Source organism: Melopsittacus undulatus, chromosome Z (genome assembly GCF_012275295.1).
Source record: "Melopsittacus undulatus isolate bMelUnd1 chromosome Z, bMelUnd1.mat.Z, whole genome shotgun sequence".
Lineage (NCBI taxonomy): Eukaryota > Metazoa > Chordata > Aves > Psittaciformes > Psittaculidae > Melopsittacus > Melopsittacus undulatus.
This window is the reverse complement of record NC_047557.1, coordinates 30,962,681-30,985,492: the sequence shown is the minus strand read 5'-3', so window position 1 is coordinate 30,985,492 and position 22,812 is coordinate 30,962,681. Positions and strand designations below refer to the sequence as shown.

Below are 22,812 nucleotides of genomic sequence, written 5' to 3'. Positions count from 1 at the left end.
TTAAAAGCTACACTGAGAGCAGTGGGTGGGGGAAATTTCAAACATTGGGATACACATTTACCAAAGGCCACCTGGTTGATCAACACCAGAGGATCTGCCAACAGGGCTGGCCCAGTGTCGTGGTTTAAACCAAGTCCCCCAACTCCTGGAGAGTTAGGAAGGAGAATCCAAGGAATGTAGCCCCCACGGATTGAGATAAGAACGGTTTAATAGCTAAGGCATAACACAATAGTAATGATACAGCCAATAACAAGTGAAGAGAATACAACACCCCACCAGCCACCGACGCATAACTAACTCCACCCTGCCCGGCCGAGCACCGCGTGCTCCTTCCTCCATTTTCCTCCAGAGCTCCACCCCTCCTGCTCTCTCTCTCCCAGTATGCATCCTGGGCATGACATGCTATGGTATGGAATACCTCATTGGCTAGCCTGGGTCAGGTGTCCTGACTCTCCTTCTTTCCAGCCTCCCCTCCTCCACCTGGCTGGATCATGTGCTCAGAAAAAACCTTGAACAAAAACACCCTCAAAACATGCTCACTATCAGCAACTGTTCCCAGCCCATAACTCAAAACACAGCACTGCACCAACTACAAGAAGGAGAAAAAAATGATTGCCAGGGCTGAACCCATGACACCCAGCCCAGTCAGAACTTTTACATATTGTAGAAGGGGACAAAGTTCCTGTGGTGCACATGAAGAATTTGCTGGGGAAGACAGTGTGGGTTATTCCTGCTTCAGGTAAAGGCAAACCCACTCATGGGATTGCTTTTGCTAAGGGACCTGGATATAGTTGGTGGGTAATTTGGGAAGATGGGGAATTCTGATGTGAACCTCAAGGGAATTTGATTTTAGGGGAAAACAGCCAGTGAACTTACGTGTATGCTGTTGCCTGCTGTATCATTCTTTAATAGCCCACCAGCCAAATTATAGAATCATAGAATAGTTAGGATTGGAAAGGACCTCAAGATCATCTAGTTCCAACCCCCCTGCCATGGGCAGGTACACCTCACACTAAACCATATCACCCAAGGCTTCATCCAACCTGGCCTTGAACACTGCCAGGGATGGAGCATTCACTACCTCCCTGTGCAACCCATTCCAGTACCTCCCCACCCTAACAGTAAAGAATTTCTTCCTTATATCCAATCTAAACCTCTGCCATTTAAGTTTCAACCCGTTACCCCTTGTCCTATCACTATAGTCTCTAATGAATAGGCCCTCCCCAGCATCCCTGTAGGCCCCCTTCAGATACTGGAAGGCTGCTATGAGGTCTCCACACAGCCTTCTCTTCTCCAGGCTGAACAGCCCCAACTTTCTCAGCCTGTCTTCATATGGGAGGTGCTTCAGTCCCCTGATCATCCTCATGGTCTCAGGTCTGCAGTGACTGTCCCTCACTTCCCTCCAGCCATCATCCCAACAGAAAATCAAATTTTATAGGACCAGACGACTTCTGCAGTAAAGGAACGATCAGCACCAGCAGGCAACGATCCAACACTGCACACAGCCTCTCCTACTCCAAAGGACTGTTACAAGAGATGTAACCTGACATCATGAACTGAATGGACTCAGCAGCATTATAGGGGTTGGTCCATGCACTAAGAAATGTTCTCTTTCTGTCTGTCTGTGTGTGTATGTGGATGTGTATATATAGATGGTATATTGAAAATGTGAGATCTGAGCATGACCTGAATGGTATGGAATAAGGGGTGGATACTGTCCCGGGTTTAGCAGTAGCAGTCATTTTTTTTCTCCTTCCTACCAGCTGGTACAGCACTGTGTTTTTGACTTTCAGCCTGGGAACAGAGCTGATAACCCTGATGTTTTTAGTTGTTGCTAAGTAATGTTTACTCTGACCAAGGACTTTCTGAGTCTCATTCTCTGCCAGGGAGGAGGGGAGGCCAGGAGGAAGCAGAGACAGGACACCTGACCCAAGCTAGCCTAAGAGGTATTGCATATCACAGCACGTCATGCCCGGGGAGTTAACTGGGAGTTACCTGGAAGGGCAGGCTTCCTTCTGAGTCGGGCTCGTTTCAGCGGGTGGTATTGTGTTCTCTTCCCTTGTTATTTCTCTTAGCATTATTATTATTGGTGGTAGCAGTAGTGGTTTGTGTTATACCTTAGTTACAACTGTTCTTATCTCAACCCGTGGGAGTTACATTCTTTCAATTCTCCCCCCATCCCTCCAGGAGTGGGGACGCGGATGGGCGGGGGTTGGCGGGGAAAGAAAGGGGGGAGGGTGAGAGAGAGACTGTGTGGTTGGTTTTAAACCATGACAGCAACATAACTACAAGATACTGATTTTGTTCTGTAACAATTGCCCCATTATATTTTCTCAGCCTTTTAAATTACTTCATGATTTCTTCCAGTGTTACATACATGTGTGCCTGTAGTCTGCTGGGTTTCTGACATTTCAATAACCATGGTGACAAAAAATGTTGCCTGTGGAAAGCCCAGTTTAGCAGAATATGGGGTTAGACATCAGAAGTGAAGAGCAGCAACTTAGAAATTAAAACTAGTACGGTGTGAGTACATAACTGTCAGAACTAAGAGAGGAAATTGAAGAAGAGCAAAGAGGTTGAGAACAGAAAGGAGCTGACTGCTGAAAGTAGATGAGAGCAAAAATTAATTGCTACAGCTGCTATAGAGCAACTACACAATGACATAAAACCAATAAAGTATTCTTTTCATAGCATTCAAATCAGCATCTTGAAGTGTATTGGATCTCTAAAAGTTTTCATTTAAGAAAAAAATGATGTAAATACTTACCACAACTCTGCAGCATTTCTGTATTGTGGTTAGACATAATCTCATCTATTTTTATATTAAATCTGTAGAAGTCATATCTCTTTGTGGTTTTTCAAAGGCTTTGTTTCACCACAAGGCTGATAAATTTATTCTAATTATGGAAGGAAAATATAAGGAAATAAAAGCATAGATAATAATTAATTAAAATGCCTTTTCCTACTTTTAAAATTATTTCTCCATTTCTGCCTGCTCTCCTATTGTTCCGATAGTTGGATCTGACTCTTTCTAACAGAGCAGAATAATTTGGGACTGAACAAGAGTAATACATGGAACCGTGTCCAAGCATAAACCTCTCTTCTGTTATAGTTCCTTAAACAAGGACTCTTAATACGTAGTAATTTTCACTGCAAACTTGTAAATGCTTTCACCTAAATGTCACTGATTTTAGTGGCTTAAAGGTGGGAATCCTGTTTTTGTGACATCCTGTGATCATAGCATCAAGTAACAAAACATGATCTTATTCCAGCTGATTGATGAGCTGATTTTGCAACAGAAGACAAATTTGATTTTCATTTGTAATGGTGATAAAATATAATTTACAATCTTGCTATTCTGATGCTATCAGATTTCCATTTTAATATAAATTTCACTAGTAAAATATGCAAGTACTTTCCTGACCTTTTAGATATTCTTCTAATGTTTTCTATTTCAGGTGAATACTGTCACTGGAGAAACAACTTATTTCCTTCTTTTTTTCATTTTAATATTCTGACAAGGCTTATTTTTTATGCTTACTACTTGTTATTTTTTTTGTTTGTTTCAGCACCACCGAAGTTTACAAGAACTCCCGTTGACCAGACAGGGGTTTCTGGAGGAGTTGCCTCGTTCATCTGTCAAGCCACAGGAGATCCAAGACCTAAAATTGTCTGGAACAAGAAGGGAAAGAAAGTCAGCAATCAGAGATTTGAGGTATTAGGTCCATTGTTCTGTTCCTCTGAAAAACATTAATTCAAACCTCACTTTTAATCCCAATATGTGTTCTTTATTATCAGTAATTAAGCAAAATAGACATGACTATGGGGGATGATTCAGTGAGAGCAATCTTGTGAAGTTTTGAATTTGCAAACTGATTATGCATAGCACTGCTAGAAAGAAAACTGATACTGCTGTTTCTAAACTAGCTTGATCTAACAAGGGATCCTTGATGTGTTTCTGTTGAGCTTTTCCATGAAAGAGATGGGGGGGGGAAATTATTTGAGCAGTGATTGCTGCCTCCAGAGAGCAAGCCACCTCCTTTTGTGACAGTGTGTATCAGACCTAGTCTTCTGCTGCTTCCCCTGCCACAGTTGCTTACCACTGTTGCAGAGACAGATGAAAGGGATGTTGTACTTCCTCCTGCTGAAAAGGAAATGTAAAACATGTTTACATTTGATTCTTTCCTTAACAATAAGCCTAGGAACAATCTTTAGAGGAAACTTTTTCTCTCCATAACCTTCAATTAATGGTGGTAATCTCTTCAAAGGATACCAGTTACTTGAGGGAAATAACACAACAAATACTATTCTTACTTTTAGTGGCAGGAATGGTTTAACATGTAATGTAAAGAAAAATCTCAGAAAATGTGAGAACTAAGAGTATATCATAGAATCATAGAATCAGAATAGTTAGGGTTGGAAAAGACCTTAGGATTATCTAGTTCCAAATCCCCTGGCACAGGCAGGAAAGCCCGTGGCCACTAACCCATGCCACCCAAGCCACTGTCCAGCCTGGCCCTGAACACCACCAGGGATGGAGCATTCACAGCTTTCTTGGGCAACCCATTCTAGTGCCTCACCACCCTTACAATAAAGAACTTTTTCCTTCCTTATATCTAACTTAAAATTGCCCTGTTTAAGTTTGAACACATTACCCCTTGTCCTACCATTTCAGTCCCTATTGAAGAGTCTCTCCCCAGAATCCTTATAGGCCCCCTTCAGATACTGGAAGGCTGCTATGATGTCTCCATGCAGCCTTTTCTTCTCCAGGCTGAACAGCCCCAACTTTCTCAGCCTATCTTCATGCAGGAGGTGTTCCAGTCCCCTGATCATCCTCGTGGCCCTCCTCTGGACTTGTTCTAACAGTTCCATGTCCTTTTTATGTTGAGGGCACCAGAACTGTATACAATACTCCAAGTGGGGTCGCACAAGAGCAGAGTAGAGGAGCAGGATCACCTCCTTTGACCTGCTGGTCACGTTCCTTTTGATGCAGCCCAGGATATGGTTGGCTTTTTGGACTGCAAGTGCACACTGCAGCCAGCTCATGTTCATTTTCTCATCAACCAACACCACCAAGTATATGTTTCCCTGTATCTGTTTACTGTCTTCAATATTAAATAACAGAATTCTGCATTAAGAAAACAACTGTTTGGAAGATCACTAATCTTTATATAAAACAGTTGTGACATGCATTTTATGAGCAAATGATCTAGGATGTATTCTGTGTTTTTACTGGTGTTTGAGAAAATTGCTTGCCCTGGCTTTCAGGTTAGATTTACATCAGCAGAAAGTAATTGAACTTGCTTGTATGAACTGAATTTCTGTCATGCTATTTTTGTTCAAAAATATTTAAAGGTGTTGGAATTTGTTCATTAATTAATATATGTATTTTCCTTTATATTTATTACAATGTAAGAAATAAAAGCATGAATTTTAATGGGATCTGCTAGTGCCATGAACTGTTTGCAGTTTGCAGAGCATACGCAGAGCTGTAATTGGGTAGAGGAATTAACATAGAAATTTTATCATAAATGCTACACAATTTATCCCCTCCTGGTCACAAAATTTTCACTCATGTTGAGTTCTAAAGAGTGAAGGATCAAGCATGTACATATTTACTGTGTTGGGTCAGGTTTATTTTGCAATGTATTATGGTTTATTTGCTCCATATATTGTGTTCTGTGTACCTATATACCTGGTTTTAGGGAGAATAAGCAAAAAAATAAAAGTTTTATTTCCATGGAAAAATGTTTAAATGGAACCCTAAAAAAATAATTTAAAATGTTTTTAAAATGCCTTTAGTGAGCTGTGTAACAAGCTGTATAGCCAGGTTAGATGGAATGTAATTCAAAGAAGTAGAAAACACTTGCCCACTATTTTATAACTTTTATTGTAAACACTGAGCAGAATAAAGTGTGTAGAGTACATTAATATTTCAGGCAGTTTTCTTTCCTGTCAAGATTAAGGTCATTCATTAATTCATGCTCTAGAACCTCTGAATAAGAGCAGAACAATAGAAATGGCACATGGAACATCTGAGAAACAAGAAGCATCTAAGATTGTCAGCTGCAACACTATGAGAGTTAATTAGTAGGGCTTATTTTCCTCACATTTCCACATTAGTATTTTGTGTATTTCTCTGAGTTTGATTACTTAGCAATAAAAGGTATGAAAATGTTTTACCTGGCCACTTATCTTCACAGAAGCCCAGTAAATACAGATGGAAAGTGGTCATCTAATCCATATGGTTTCCCAGGGATGCTAGGGTTTATTTCTCTTCTCCTTAATAAACTTGAACAGCTTCCTACAGTGTTTCATGAACCTTGCCATGAGTTTTGTTTTTTTTTCTCATGTGGAACCTGAACTTTTTTGCTGGAACTTGAAGTACATAGCAATTGGCTATCTAGCAGTGGGGGAACAAATAATTTATTCCCTTTCTTTTGATAGTAGCCCATTTATAGATTTGAAGATTATTATCATTAAATGTGGAATGTTCTTACTCACAGGCTAATTCTCACAAATGAGTGAGAATAGTGGTGAGAGCTGTAGATTGTTTCTGAAATTAAAGGCTACAGTAAGACCTTGTGGCACTTCACTATTATTCTTTCATCTTTTATTTGTATTGCAAGTATGAATGAACATGATATAAGAAGACTATTTTTTTCTCCTCTTGCTTCAAACCATTTCAGGTATTATGAATTAGAAAAAATCTAATTTAAGTTACTAAGAAGTCTTTCTCAGCTGAATTTTACATGAATCAGAGAAAGAAAAAAAAGCATATTTAAAAAATTGCACCATTCTACCCTGTGGTATGAGCCTGATTTTATTAAAAAATTCATGCTTTAGAAGAAAAATAAAATGTCATTCAGTAGAAAGAGGAGTGGGAGTAATTAACTGTCTGTGATGTGCAGGAAGAGGGATAACTCATCACAGGAAAAGTAAATTCATTTTGTGATGCATATTTTGGACACACCGTACTTGAAACTTATCTCTGCAGTATTTGCCCAACCCAGTCTTCTGCAATTGTTGTTTTATTGTACATGCAGCTAATTTTTTATTTGGTATTCCGATTTTAACATAACCAATACTTACTTTTAAGTGTAACGATTGTGATTATTTGGAACCCATGCTTTCATTTTTATCTACAAATCATTAGTTTGTCTGCTTTAAGATTATGAAATTTTTCTTTCCCTCATTAATGTCAGTTTATCAAGAACTTTATTCTTTCATTTCTGCTAAGATCAGACAGAGATTTTATGGTGTTTACGTTTGTTTAGGGTAATGGCTTTACTTAACAAGGAAAAATAATACAGCTAGTGGACTGTGTTATCAGAAAAAAAAGCCAGTGTTTTATCTTATTCTCAGACCTCTCCCATTGCTAAGAAGAAACTGAGCAATTCCTACAATGAAAATGGGAAGATAATGGACATACAACTGTAGTTCCTAACCCTCCACTATATTTCTCTCTTAGAAGAATCTAGTAGGTTACTTGCGTGTAAGTTAGACATACATACACAAGCACATGTGCATATAGGCATATATGTAAGTTTTTTGTGGATATGTATATATAGATTATGGCCAAATAAGATTTCTTTTTTTATATATATAAAGAAAGACTGTCATTTCTTGATAAGTGCATTTCCTGATGGTTGTATTAATATATATTATTGAAAAATATATTTTTTTTAAAAAGTAGATAGATAGTACTGAATTATTAGGAAGGCTTTTCCAGTGTCTGGAGTGCTGCAGTACTCAGCAATAGCTGATGTGATTCTGACTGCAGAGCGGGAAGGAAATTAAAGCCATTAAATTAATTATTTCTCAATATGAAAATCAGTCTTTCTTGCATAAATATTGCAATTTTAAAGTTTAGCCTTATTATTTAGCCTCTTAACTGATCACGTTTTCTGGCACATTGTTGGATACATTTTCTTTGTTATGTGTGTTAAATACATATCTAAACTATCTTGTTCAGAAGCTGATGACTCTTACTCAGTTTGGAGCTAAATGAATAAGTGAACTGAACTCTGTGAGTAGCGTGGGAATATAGCCTACAGCAGTTAAAATGAATGTAACTGGCATTTGGAGGTAGAGTACTTAAGCAAAGAGAATGGAAGGTTATTGGGGAACTTCAAGATAAAAGAGCATTGAGTTACAGAATCATTTCTTACAGTTCTTGTTAGATGATTTCTTGGGTTGGTTTATTAGGGTTTTTTTACATCTATGTGGAATCTGTCCTGGTACATGTATTTGAAAAATGAGCCTGGCTTTGAAGACATGAATACCAGCAGGTGTGAACGTGAACAGGGATGTTCATGAACAAATTAACTGAGGGATAGGCATTTGTAACAACATCTGTGACAGCTTTTGTTTCCTTCTATAGGTAATAGAATTTGATGATGGATCTGGATCAGTTCTCAGAATACAACCACTGCGTACACCACGAGATGAAGCTATTTATGAATGTGTGGCTTCCAATAGTGTTGGTGAAATTAGTGTGTCCACAAGGCTCACTGTTTTACGTGGTAAGTCCTTTCTAAACATAGCTAATTCGCTTTATAATACAGAAAGTGTGATGTTGCTTTAAAAGAGAGGTTTCTCTCCAGGAAAGTTAAATACATTTTCTTTTCAAATGGACATTATCATAGTCCTGATGTTGTTAAATACAGACTTTTTCACATAATATATGAGTATCGTGTTTCTGATTTTTTGATCAGAAAAGGTGGGTATGTGGTAATGTGAATATGCAGAGTATAACAGATGAGAATGGAAGAAAAAAGTCAGAAATAAGTGAAACAGAACTGACATGAAAAACAGTTTATTGTATCAACTACTGATCAAACCCCAATGCTTTATGAATGCACTTGATTTACATTTTAGTGCTGCCCTGGGTAGCTTAGCTTTGCAGGATCAGCATTTACACAGAAATTTCTCAATTAACTGTGACCTTCAAAAGTTGCATAAATGCTCTTTAGAGGAGGTTAAGCTCTCCTACAGGGTTTCCTACCTTCCTCCTCCCCTGTCACGCACCCCCAAGTATAACACATAGAAAAGGTGAAGGTTTCTTCCATTTCAAAGAGACATCACCTGACTTGTACTCTTACTTCAGCAAGAAGTTTTTGAAGACTGTAAAGCAAAAAGTCCATTTTTTTAACTATCCTTCAGGGGTGAGGATATGAATGTACTGCCGAAGTGTACTGTCTAGATAGTACTTGGAGGAGTAAATCCTAGTAGTCAAATGACCTGAATGTTTCATTCTGTCATCTGGAGATGAATGGAAACTGGCTTTGGAGACACTTCATGAAAAATCACACTCTTCAGATTCAGTTCTGCTTTTATAATTGGTGATTAGTCTTGTATTGTGATAGTACATAGCATTACTTGATTGTGTAGCATTAACTGCTGGGTGCCTGTTTATAGGATTTGCAGATGATTAGAAAGCTTTACCAAATTCAGATGAAAGTCTGTAAAAATGTATGATTTAATTTTTTTTTTGTTCCTTCTATCCCAACAAATGTAGGGTGTCAGAATTATTTTATTTTTCTCTAATGTTGGGGTTTTATTAAAAACAAACAAACAAAAAAAAAACCCACAAATGGTTTTTTTTGCATACTTTCAGTAGCTATTTTAATCAATACAGACAGTCCTGGTGTTACTGTTGCAGTGAGCTAACAACAGTATGTGCATACATAAGAAATAAGGTATGTATTTCTCTGTTAGATCTAGCCTGGTATTAGCAAACCTCTGTAATATTTAAAGTTCTTGTCTCCAATGCCATGATTGTTCCTTCTGTTATCTTTTAAAAATTCTTCACAGCCTAGCCAACAAAAATGGGAAAACTGATAGTTAGGTTCGTGTTTTAACATGATGGACCTGTTCTTATCTAAGATAAGGTTTTCCCTTTATTAACTGATAGAAGCACTTTTTTATGCACAGCTTCCACATTGCTGAAAATGAACATAAAATGGTACTTTCACACTGTGTTAAAAGTTTTTTAAATTAAAGAGAGATGGGAAGAGGAAAGGGGAGGAGGTGGAGGGAGCAAAAACCAACATAACTCAGGTGAAAACTTTTGTCTTCAGAGTTTCTTGAAGTGTGTTCACAAGACTCTCTGGTCTTGAAATGTGCATGCATGTGTTCTGCAAGATACCGTTCCAAACCAACCAAAGTTCTCATTTTGGGGTTTGTAGGGAAGAAGCAACAGCCCTCATCTCTCTGCCAGGGGCCATAAGAGTTGAAGAAGTTGAGTGTCAGAACTAACTGATTGTAAAATGTGATGTTTCTGTGCTTGCCCTTTTGATTATTTAATCTATTTCATATAAGGCATATCTGATTCTACTCCTGTTTCTTGCTCAAATAACTCAATGCTACCTCAGAGAGCCTTAGGGTCATATCCTGTTTTAAAAAACATGCATAATGATATGCATATGAAAATGCCTGATGAAGAAAAAATGTATGTTATTAGCTATAAAGTAAACATTCAAATTAATTTATTTTAATTAAAAGTAATAGTCTAAGTAAAAACATGATATATAAAGTATTGTACATGTTTCTAGCCATAATATGTATGGCTTTTATAGCTGCTGGAATATACTTTGCCCCAGGAACAGATTTCTGGTTTTATACTAAAACTGGTAACATATGAGAACTCATGAACTTACTGGGACTGCACGGGTAACATCAGAGAAAGCAAGGTATGTGCAGGGTAACAGAGCATTGTAAGGAAGTTTTGGCAGGGTTAAAATTTTTAAGTGCTATAAGTACAATGGCTTGCTATATTGCTTTCCAAGACAAGGATAGTTCAATTCAAAGGGCATTAGCCTGGAAGATAAGTAGGTCTATTTTAAGTTTCTGCTTTACGAACTTACACAAATCTTCATCTTGTACAGTCTGCAGTAGTAGTCTTGTGGGAAACACTCCCATCTGGTTAGGCCTCTGTGCCTCACATAGCTGCTGTAGGAATAAATACATATGATAGACGTGACCAGAAATTAACAGACCTAATGATGAACTACAAAACAGAGTGGAGTGAGGCGGATCTGTGGTCCACTTAAGCTTTATTCATCCCTGGGGCATGTGTGTAACTGTGGATTGTGGGAGATACGCATAAGTATCATATGTTCTTCAAATGTTTTCATAATGGTGCTATCACAGACTTAGCTTGACATTTGTGCTTCTTGCAAGAGGGCACCCTGGGGAGGAAGGCAGAGTTTACCTGCAATTCAGTCCACAAGTATTGCAACACTAATGGATGTTCAGGACATCCCCAGGAGTTGAAACATCTACCTATATTAATATTTGTTTGTTTCACAAAGTCCAGTTTAACTGCTGCAATTCATATGTGCAGTGCAGAAGAGCAGCATTTTTGCTGAAGTATCCATATTTTTAGAGCCAAACTTCTTGGTTTGGCAGTATGTGGTAGTTCAGGCATGACAGGTTTCACCATTTTTTGTTTTTTATTTACACTATGACCAATCTGTAGTACTTGAGTCTCTTAAGAACTGTAAATATAAATGAAGTCTTCAGTTTCTGCATATGGAAACTTCACAGTGTGAGAAGGAAAAAGGGTAGAAAAAGCAGCTCTAAGTGATAACATTTCAAGGCCTTAGTACAAAGTATTGGGCTTTTTTTTAAAAAAAAAAACAAAGTAAATCAGGAAAAGTTCCAAGCCAAACTTTTGCATCCTAAATTGAGTATTCATGATAGTTTGGACCAAAAGTGGAGAGATAAACAGCAACTGCTTTTCATTTTCTGTATACAAAGGAGGCAGCTGCATTCCGGGACAGATTCACCTACATTGAAATGCTGAATTTCAAGTCTCCTTCCAGACAAGTGGAATCAATGCTATTTATTTTGGAGCTCTTTTTAAAAAAAAAAAATCTGTGCTGAGAACCATATGAGTGGAACAGTGCTTTGATTGTTCAATTCAAAATTATTATTGTGCAGTAGGCAATGAAAAACTGTAAAGTACAGGATCTTCCTAAAGTCTGCAGATACCAGAAATGGAATAGCTTTCCTTTTATTATCCATCCATTTGTCATTAAATCCACCTAATGTTTTCTTTGGTCATGCAAGTGGAAGATAACAGGCATTTTTCATGTCTCTAGAACTATGATTCTGGCATCACGTACAAGCATATGAACTGTTCTGGAAGGAGGAAATGAGGTGCCTCCTTCTAGTGGACAGATCAGCATCAGTTCCATGCTCTCTTGTTTTTCAAATTATTTTTATTATTATTAGTTGATACAGTTCTGCCAAGACTGTAAGGATTGAAAGAAATTTAGCTTCCACTACCTCCTGAGAGGGTATGTGACTGCAGCACAGAAGACTGCAGGTTTTAAGCAAGGATGAAGAATGTCCAGTACAGCAGAGTATCTACTGATGTTTTACTGATACAGAGTATCACTGATGTTTTATTTGTTTCTTTGTTATCTGGGAAGTAAAGAGAGAGACTACACAGGACACTTAAGCAGAGGGCTATCTGTTTACTCAGCCCACTGTTTTCACTGTTATTGTTGATCATACTGTACATTATAGAAATACAGACATATAGCATTTTTGTAGTATGAGAACTGTGTAAGGATGGGAGAATTAAGATAAAATTCCTATAGGAAGTGCCTAGGACAGTTACTCCTTTTTATGCTTTTTAGAAACTGATTGATTTAATGTCAAGCAGTCATTGCTGCATAAAATAAAAAGTGAAATATTTACATAAAAGTGTTTCCATGCAAAATGATACACAGAGGTTGATATAGAGATAATTGAGAGAAATGATTTTTATTAGACTCTTGGAAGTGCTGAACATTTTCAAACTGTTGAAAACCACACAAACAAACAAAACCAGAAATGATGAATTCAAGGTGCTACATTTTTGGTTTCTGCTGCTAGCAATAGATTCAATGCAAATAGAAGAAAGGAGAAAGAACTATTTAGAAATAATATGTCACCTGGAGCAACTATCTTTGAGGGCATAAAAATTTGACAAATGGAGTGACACAGCTACAATGTTGAAAATCTGCTGTGGGATGTCTCTCATTTCTAGACAATTGGGAGGAAGGACTACATATTCTGGGAACTAGCTGCACGGTTAAAGAAATCTGTCATCTTCCAGCTGGCACTGTATAAATGATGTACATCAGTGTTTATCAGACTTAACTGTTTGCGGTATAGTCACAGCAGTTATTGCTACGGGACCCTGGACGTAGAGAAGGGTGAGGTTCTCAATGACTTCTTTGCCTCAGTCTTCACCAGCATATGCTATGATTACACTGCTCAAGTCTTGGAAGGCAGATGCAGGGACTGCGAGAATGAAGACCTTAGGCCCACTTTGGTGAGGATCAGGTTTGAGATCATCTTAAGAAACTGAATGTGAACAAGTCTATGGGACCTGATAAAATCCATCCGCGGGTCCTGAAGGAGCTGGCGAATTAAGTTGCTAAGCCACTGTCCATCATATCTGAAAAATCATGGCAGTCAGGTGAAGTTCCTGACAACTGGAAAAAGGGAAATATAACCTCCATTTTCAAGAAGGGGAAAATGGATGACTCGGGGAATTACAGACCAGTCAGTCTCACCTCTGTGCCTGGCAAAATCTTGAAGCAGATTCTTCTGGAAAGAATGCTAAGACACATGCCAGACAATGAGGTGGTGTCATGGGTTCAGCAGTAGTCATGTTGGTGACAGCCAACATGAATGACTTCTCTAAGGGGAAATCAAGACATGGCTGACTTCTAATTTACAATGTGTCATGAGTTTCTTTATGCAGGCATATCTGTGGTAACTGATGTTAATGATTTAGAAAATACTGCACCTTATACATTCTGTAACAATTAGTAAAATTACAAAGGTCTGTTGCTTAAATATAGAGTGCAGGGTATTGAGTTCAACTTCTAGTTTATACGGTTGATCTTACACACAGTTATCTATTGGTGAGTTTTGTATAGTTCTTTAAGAAGCTACGTTTGTAATCATTTTAAATATATGAAAATGACTGAATAGCTGCTGTAAGTATTGTAAGAAGTTTCTGGCTGGTGCCTCACCTCATGTTTTTTTAATTTTATTTTTTTTTAATATATCAATCATGTCCTAAGATGCTAGATTTATCAAATACATTCTTCTCATCAGTTCACATCTTGCCTACACTTTTTTTTTCTTAATTTTAAATGTGCAAATTTTCCCTTTCTTGTACATCATTTAATTGAAAAAAACCCTGCTCCAGTCATTATAAGTTTAAAACTATGCAGTAGAAACCTTCTTCCAAAAAGAGAGCAGTCACTTTGAAAAAGTGAATGAAACAGCAATCCTAAATTTCTTGCTTAGTAATGTAAATTCCTGTAGCCAAGACTTTCAGATTAGTTACTTTGGAAAATCAGGAACAGTCTGCACAACTCATAACACCGTTTAAGATGTCTTAAGAAGGTATACATAGTCATTGGATTTTTTTGAGAAATCTGTCCTGACTTTATTCCCTATAAACAATTTTTTTACTCATGAAGTTTCTTTCAGCTCTTTGTTGACTGATACATATTTTAGCATGCTTGCTTGTTCAGTTGTACTTGCTCAGTGACCATACATTGAGAAAGTTTTTCTGCTGCCAACTAGTAATACCAGCTATCATTATGTCTTCTTAAGGAATTTTTTTCTTCTTTCTGTTCTTCACTGAATTTTATGTGTTGCTGAATTTCATAGAGCCATATTTTTCCTTTACATACAAAGATATAAAATTATCCAGTTCAGTTTCAAATATTTGTACATGTACCTACGATCAATTTAATTTTTGAAAAATTAATAGTAGTAGAATAATCTTAATGTCTGATATTTGGATAGCCCTAAGAGATGAACATTGGCTTGAAATCAGTAAGTTAACTAGGCTGTGTCATATTTGTTCTTATTATATATCTGTGAAAGAAAAGAAACTTCTGGATGCTAGGTCAGAAATAGATGTCTGACAGTTGTGATCTAAGAAGAGGAATTGAAATAACACCAGACCAAAGCAGATGAGTTCTATTTAGCTTGAAAGAATTCTTCACTGGATGATTTTGGCTAAGAATGTACACCTGTTAAGTATTTTTGCACAACAGCTTAATGACTAATTTTAGCATAACCCCTATTTGGGTATTCCCATTTTAGTACCTACTGACCGTGTATAGTATTAGAAACACTTTGATAGCAAGAGTGAATATATGCCGGAAATTGGAAAGTGGAAAGTAAGACATCGTAAGCAGATCAATTTTAAAACACATTTGCTTTATACTTTTTTCCCCACTCATTGATGCCTATGATGATGAAGTCCCTTTCCCTAGACCATCATCCCCAAATCCTCAGAAATCTGTGAGGAACAAGTAACAATGAAAACAATTGAAAAGGAATTAGTTGGGCGGGAGGGATATTTCTCACAGAAGCAGTATTGGTGATGTAAGCACAGAATTAAAGTGAACTTACCTAACTGAAAAAGAACCGTGGCCTGCTATATACAATAGGTTACTGTTTTGGTCTTGTTCCTCAAAGACTGACCCAGATATAAGCAGCACAAAGATAGGACGTTACAAATGATCTTTACAAGAAAAGGCAGAGCATTAACTATATGTACAACTGCTGTCTGTTCTGAATAAGGATAGATTCTTTTTTTTTAGACTTCTGTGCTATTATTTTGATATTTTGCAGTGTTACGTGTTTGTATTTCTGCCTGGTGTAAGGCAATTCAATTTAAATAAAATTGTTTGGTTTTTGAAATGGTGTGTCATTGGTCTAGTTTTAATTGATACAAAAACATAAATACAAAATAGTTTTTCTTACACCTAGAATTTTTAGAATGCAATTGTTTTTTCCTGAAATCAGTTGTTTTTCATGCATTAAAGGCCCTTGGCCTTACTCACAGTCCTGTTGGTTCAATATCAGGGTTTTAAGTTTGTGCAAGCTTTCGTTGTCCAATGGCCCATTCTCTCAATTGAAGCCAATGCCTTAATGAAATCCAGTGCAATTAATAAAGTGCCATGTTTCATGATGTTATTTTAATCTGTGGCTTCAGTTCTTCATGCACTTTATCTATCCATATGTCCACTCACTTAACAAACCTTTAAGATATTAATTAGCAGTGTAATTGTCATTACTGCACAACATGAAAGTAAAATTGACAGCAGAATTCTAGGGAAATTTTTTCATGTCAATATTTCATACTGATTAAAAAAAAATTAATTCTAGAAGTTATATGTTTGAGGAGATGATACAATAATTAGACACTAAACCCCTAACTCTGTCAGCATATCTGTAGAGGAACCCAGTGATATAGCAGCCGGATAGTTTCAATTTAATTGTTATCACAGCAAATTTTCATATAAGATGACTCACATGGCATCATAAAACTAAGGCAATCACTAAAATATGCTACTCATGTAGTATGTCTTTCTTCAGCTTTACAGGCTGGCAGTTTCTGTGAATGCTTATATCTTATCAACTGCACTGTTAGGATGACAGAAATGTTTTCTGAAATGTAGGACATTTGACACTAGACATTCACATAGGAAGCAAAAACTAAAGAATATATACAAAAGTGTTTAAAGTATTCTTGGTGAACATAAAAACGTTAAAAAGGAAGCTTAAATACAATGGATCTTGTCAAAGCCAAAAATATTTTGATTACTGGGACTAGTAATAAACAATTCTGAAGCTATTACTTTTAACTGATGCAAGAAAGTAAAGGAGGTTTCATTCCATTAGTGTGGTAGGAGGTTGAAAGAGCTGTGATTATAGTGGCTCTGTGGGGAGAGAGAAACTTTTATGAATACTCTAAGACTTATGCACATTATAAAATCCTGTTATGATATATATTGCTTCAGGTATTTCAATGCTTGCTGTAAACTGATGTGAAGTTCTGCAGCTGTCTTACTACTGTTTAATTTATCTTTGTGGCAGAGATGCATTAATAAAGTTACAACTCACCAGTTGAGTAGCAAATGGAGTTTCTTTGCCTTCACTTGCAAATAGGTAAATCGTGCAAAATTGTGACTTAAGTCCACTGAGATTTAAATTATTCTATTAACATTATTTACTGTAAAACTACTACAAAGAATCTACTGTGATGTAAAATGTTAGATAGTAATGGACTGTGTCAGTGCATGCTTAATATGACAACAGCAAAACAGAATAATGAGGTGATTTTTCAAGTGGAAGCATTTCAATAGGCTTTTCAGTCAAATACAGTCAGAAAGCCCTGATTAGAGCCAGGTGCTTCATTAGGACCATCAATGCACCTGCATCTTAGCTTGTGACACTGTGGTCTTTCATAGCATTGACGTATTTGAGGAGGTATTGACTTAACTGTGCATATGTGAATTGTTATTATCTGAATTACTGTTATTACTGTTACAGCAGTAAGAGTAGAGAAGACCCAGGAAACTGCAGACCTGTTAATCTAACCTCAGTACCAGGGAAAAATATAGGGAAGATAATACTTGATACTATTGAAAGGCATTTAAAGAACAATGCAGTTATTAGGCACAGTCAACATGGGTTCACAAAGGAAAAGTCCTGTTTAACTAATTTGATATCCTTCTGTGGTAAGATCACCTGCTTAATAGTGGTTTAAGGGAAGGTGGTGGTTGTAGATTTTCTGGATTTTAGTAAGGTTTTGATACTTTCCCCCACAGCATCCTTTTGGACACATTATTCATCTGTGGGATGAGTGGGTTGATGGTGTACTGGATGAAGAACTGGCTGAAGGGCAATGCTCAAAGTGTTGTAGTGAATGGGGCTACATCTGGCTGGGGACTGGTTGCCAGTGATGTTTCTCAGGACTCAATTCTAGAGCAACATCTGTTCAATAAATTCATTAATGATTTGGATGCAGGAGTTAAATGAACCTTTAGCAATTTTGTTGATGATACCAAACTGTGAAGGGCTGTTGACTCTCTTGAGAGACAAGAGTCCTTGGAGAGGGATCTAGACATACTGGAACATTGAGCTGTGATTAATGGGGTAAAACCTGAATGTGGATTTGTACAGAACAAAGTAAACAGAGTAAAACTGGGCACAAGTCTAAACTGGGAGAGGAGTGGCTGGAAAGCAGCCCTGCAGAAAGGGATCTGGGGCAACTGGTCAATAGCAGGCTTCGTAAGAGTCAGCAAATTGCATCCTGGGGTGCATCGAACACAGCATAACCAGGTGGTCAAAGGAAGGTGTTATTTCCCTGTATCCAGCATTGGTGAGGCCTCACCTTGAGTTGTGTCTGCATTCTGGGCCCCTTCACATTTCAAAACGATGTGAGGTCCTTGAATGTGTCCAGAAGGGGGCAACAAAGCTGTGAAAGGGCTGGAAGGCATGTCCTGTGAGGAGCGGCTGAAGACTGGTTTTGTCTAGTTTGGAGAAAAGGAGTTTGAGGGGCAACCTTGTTGCTCTCTACAGCTTCCAGAGGCATCAAATTGTAGGTGGAGGTGCTGTTCTTTTCAGTATCCCATGATAGGACCTATGGAAACGATTCAAAGCTGCACCAGGGGAAGTTCAGACTGGATATTAGGAAGCATTTTCTAAGGGTGGTTAGGTACTGGAGCAGGCTTCCTAGAGAGGTGTTTGATGCCTCAAGCCTGTCAATGTTTAAGAGGCTTTTGGACAATGACCATAATAACAGTTTTTAACTTCCATTGTAATTAAAAAAGACCATTTAGAGGAGAATGCTAAACATCTTAGCTTCACAGTTCTCTTACATTTCAATCAGTGATGTTTTTTATCCTAACCCTAACCCTAACCCTTCCCTGTGCTCATTCTCTGCCTTTAAAAAAAGAAATTTGTCCTGAAACAGTATAGTCATATTTTCATATTCCATCTAACTTGGCTAAGAGCTGTTCTTGGTTACTGTGAATATCCTGGTAAAGAAGTCAGTTTTTTATGATCACTGCTATGAATGGCAGTTTAAAAGTACATTTTCTATTTATCTGTTTGAAATTCAGTGCTTCTAGCTTAGTACTAAGTTCAAAAGCTCATCCTGGCTCACATATATTCCATTGTTTCAGTGGTTGAACTGCCCTGTTTTCACTAAGCCTGTAATTTATTTTCATAAAATATATCATCTTGTCTTAAATGGCATTATCAGCCCAGCTCCTAAGATAAACAAATCTGTATAGACAACCTCTGTCGTAATGTTCACACAGAGATTTATTTGGGTTTTGGCTGTATAGATAAGGAAGAAGAAGACTATCTGGGGAATCCTCTTCATTATACCTGCAGCAAAATGACTTTCAAGGAAAGTGAATTGAAAGGCTGAAAAGTTGCCAGGGATATTTTTGCAAAAAGCTGCTGTCACTTGGAATTTGATTTATGGCAAGAAGATGAAGCCAAGTGCAGAAAAGCCATTAGTAAGCCCAAAAGCAATCATTTTTTGTCGTGGCGTGTTTCATATAGCAGACTGAAAGCGAAATAGAGAGCATGTTGAAGTCAGTGAGAAAATGGTCTTCTAAGCTGGACTTCAAATCAGTCAAATGTTGAGTTTGGTCATTAGTTGCAAGATGTCAAAACCACAAAAAATGAGCAGAAGAAACTCTCAGGCTGTACCATTTAATTTTTTTTTCAAATCTGGAAATGTAAGTACAAGTTATTGGTAGTTCATCTGATGGTTACTAGGCACTTACTCTTTCTGGAATTACTCAGTAAAAATTCTGGTTTGTTTGTTTTGTTTTTTTTGGGGGGAGAGGGAAGGTAGGGTTTTGGTGGGTTTTTTTGTTTGTGGTTTTTGTCTGGTTTTGTTTTGTGTTCTTAATTGTGGTGGGTTCTTTTTGTTTGGTTGTGGGTTTTTTTGTTTGTTTTTGTTGTTTTGTTGTTGGTTTTTGTTGGTTTGCTTTTTTTTAGCTTAAGTCCTAAAACTGTGGTGGATAGGTTTTACTGTGAGATACATGGGGCTGGTGTGAAGTGGGGGTGGATGTGTTATTTACTGAGTTACCTAGACTCAAGTGACAATGTAAGTAGATATTCTTAAATGATGGCCTGATTTTTGTGTTTTCTGAATGTAGCATTTGGTTGCAGCAAGATATTCTAGAAACTCAGCTCTTTGGAGCTCAACAGTCTAAGGCTGAGCTTTTATCCTTAGTGCTGGCTGATAACTCATGAGGCAGAATTTTATAAAATAGATTAATATTTAAAATAAAATTTATGTACATTTGATACTTTTGCTGTTCTTCATAGAAAATTATGCATGTGGTATGTATTGTAGGAAGTTTCTGTGTAATGTATGAGTCAAATAAACAAGGTGATATTTCAGATAGCTATTATTAGTATTGTGTCTTAATTTACAGAAATTGATTTTATTCCTTGAGAAAAAGAGTAGGGTATGATAAGAAATCTTTTGGTACAAGTTATTTTAAGACTGGATTTTTAGAAAGGGTATAAACCAGTGAACCTCATGGACAGATTTATTGCAAACTTCATATTAGAAGAAAGAACAGGAGAAAAGCTGGAGGCTGAACAAAACTAAGGACAGTTTAGCTTTCATCTTCAACTGGCAGTGTAGATCATTTTAGGCCCTGATACCTGAAATGTATGTTAACTCTGCTTTCAAATAAGTCATGGGGGCTGATCTATTCTTTTTTTTTAGGTGAATTGGGAGCAAGGAAAAAAATTAGACAAGAGGCCATAAATAAATTCTGCTTTTGTTAGTTCTACTCTAAACAAGTTTAATTTACTTGTGCTTATGGCAGGGTAAGGGGGTGGGAAACAGTCTTCCGGCAGCATAGTCATTTTCAGGTGTTCAGAAAATGTAAATGTGTATCTTTGAAATCATAACCTAGATTTAAAAATACTTGGACTGGTTTAATGATTAAAATAGGGGATATATGGGTTTTGATCTTATAGGACTTTTCTATTTTTTGCTCATTGTTAACAGGAATTAGAAAGTTTAAAATATAATGGTTGAATCTTGAGTATTGGTAACATTGCTGTAGTCAAATAGAGGTTTTCTGATTTTGAAACAGAACAGTATTTAAAAGTTGTAGATTAGTCATGTGAGTTCTGGTAGAATTATTTTTTCACTTTTTCAGTAAATTTTATTAGGACCTTTTGTTTCATTTTCTCAATTTCTCACAATCATGCTGAATAATGATTTACCATCTGTTTAAAATAAACAGTGAAATGATCATGTTTCATTAAAGAAAGGGCAATACTATTAGGAACACATTAAACCTGATGTACACATATGAACTTTTAGATACAGTCACTGCATCTAGCTTTTGAGCATTAGATGGCAGTAGTGGTGAAACTCAAAGACATCTAAAATGGTGTGAAGTTTTTGGTACTCTTTGGCGTGATCGCTTTTTGATTTTGCATTCAAGAAATTTGATAATTGGATTTTTATTTTCTCTCTCTACCAAAGTCATTGCTAGGAAAAATCTGATACATGGAACAAGCTGAGAATTCTCTGCTAAGGGAACAGTTTATATCCTTGTTTGCTCATATTAAAAATTGGTAGAATTTTAGTTCGTCTCAGTTTTGGCTTTATGGCTTTAGATACTTACTCAAATGCATCTGTTGATTACACTATGACAATTGATGTGACAGTTCAAGGCTTCTCACCATGAAACAATTCTAGAATGTAGGGACATTTAAGTTAATAAAATAAAGGGGAAAAATAAAAGAGGTATTTTTCAGCAGAAGTTCCTGGTGAAGGGAGAATACAGGAGTGAAAATGAACAGTAGAAAGTAGGTTCTGTATGTTTACCTTTTTGTATTGTATTGAAAGATGTCAGATGTATGTGTTTCCTTTGCACTTAAGATAGTTCACTTTTTTTTTTCCTTTCTATGTTTTAAATTGGATGAGAGTTATATTACAATATACAAAAAGTGGAACACCAGTATTATGTCTTACTTATGTAGCACAATATAATACAATGGAATACTCTTATCAGAGAGTGCAGTAAGATTGAGATAAATAAATATAGCCTCTCAAATCACAAAGCTTTGGTAAGCCAAAGGTAAGAACTCACTGTGAGTTACAGATGGGATGAGAGAAAGAGCAATCCTACAATCAGATAGGATGTTAGTTTGCAGATTATGAGGTTTATAGCTCCTCAAAGAAATAAGTTCTGACAAAATGAGAGATGATTTGCTACTGTGTCTCCACCTAGAAATCTTTGGGGGCATAATTTCTCCCAGCCCCACCTCACCAAAATTACTTGTTCCAACCAGTTCCAAACCAGTCTTATCAATATGAATAGTTCTAGAAAAGACTCAATTGTAACTATTTTTTCCTGGTACATTTGCATCAGCTGGAGGTACTGTATCATCAGGCAGAAAGATAGAACTATTAAGGCCAAAGTCTGCTTCTTACAGAAGGAGTGGGGTGAATAAAACTGGATTTGATGTAAATGCAAAGTTGAACCTAGGGGTAAGCAAAATGGGCAAAGAAAAAAATAAATTGGAGGTTAGACAAAATATGTAAATACTTCAGTCCAGAAGTACAGAAACTTATACTTAGAAACAAACTACTGATTTGTGACAGTTGCTTTTTCATCTTGATCAGTGAAAAATATTTCAAAGGAGGAATTTTGCCATTTCCCCTTCTTTCCCTACTATACTTTATTAAAAAATATTTAATTAATGAATTTGAATTGCTGACTTCCTTTTTACTAGCAGTAGGAATTGTGGCAAACTGCTTAAATCTCTTGTTCCATCATACAGTTATCTTTGCATATATATATAATTTACATACATAGCTTAAGTGCCCAAAGAAAGGCTTAAGTAAGTTATGGTTTGTTCTGTGTTATGACATTTCCTACTGTATTTAAGAGCAGAGTATTAGAATACTACATTTAGATTAAACTCTGAGTAACAGGA

General features: G+C 36.9%; 1 protein-coding gene across 1 annotated transcript in view; it reads left to right on the top strand.

Annotated features, from left to right (window-relative positions):
• PTPRD (protein tyrosine phosphatase receptor type D) overlaps positions 1–22,812 on the top strand; it is a 303,359-nt gene that overhangs the window by 65,420 nt on the left and 215,127 nt on the right. The window contains exons 2-3 of the mRNA XM_031054317.1: positions 3,570–3,715; positions 8,384–8,525. Of these exons, the coding sequence (XP_030910177.1) occupies positions 3,570–3,715; positions 8,384–8,525 (288 nt within the window). The remainder of the gene's footprint in view (positions 1–3,569; positions 3,716–8,383; positions 8,526–22,812) is intronic.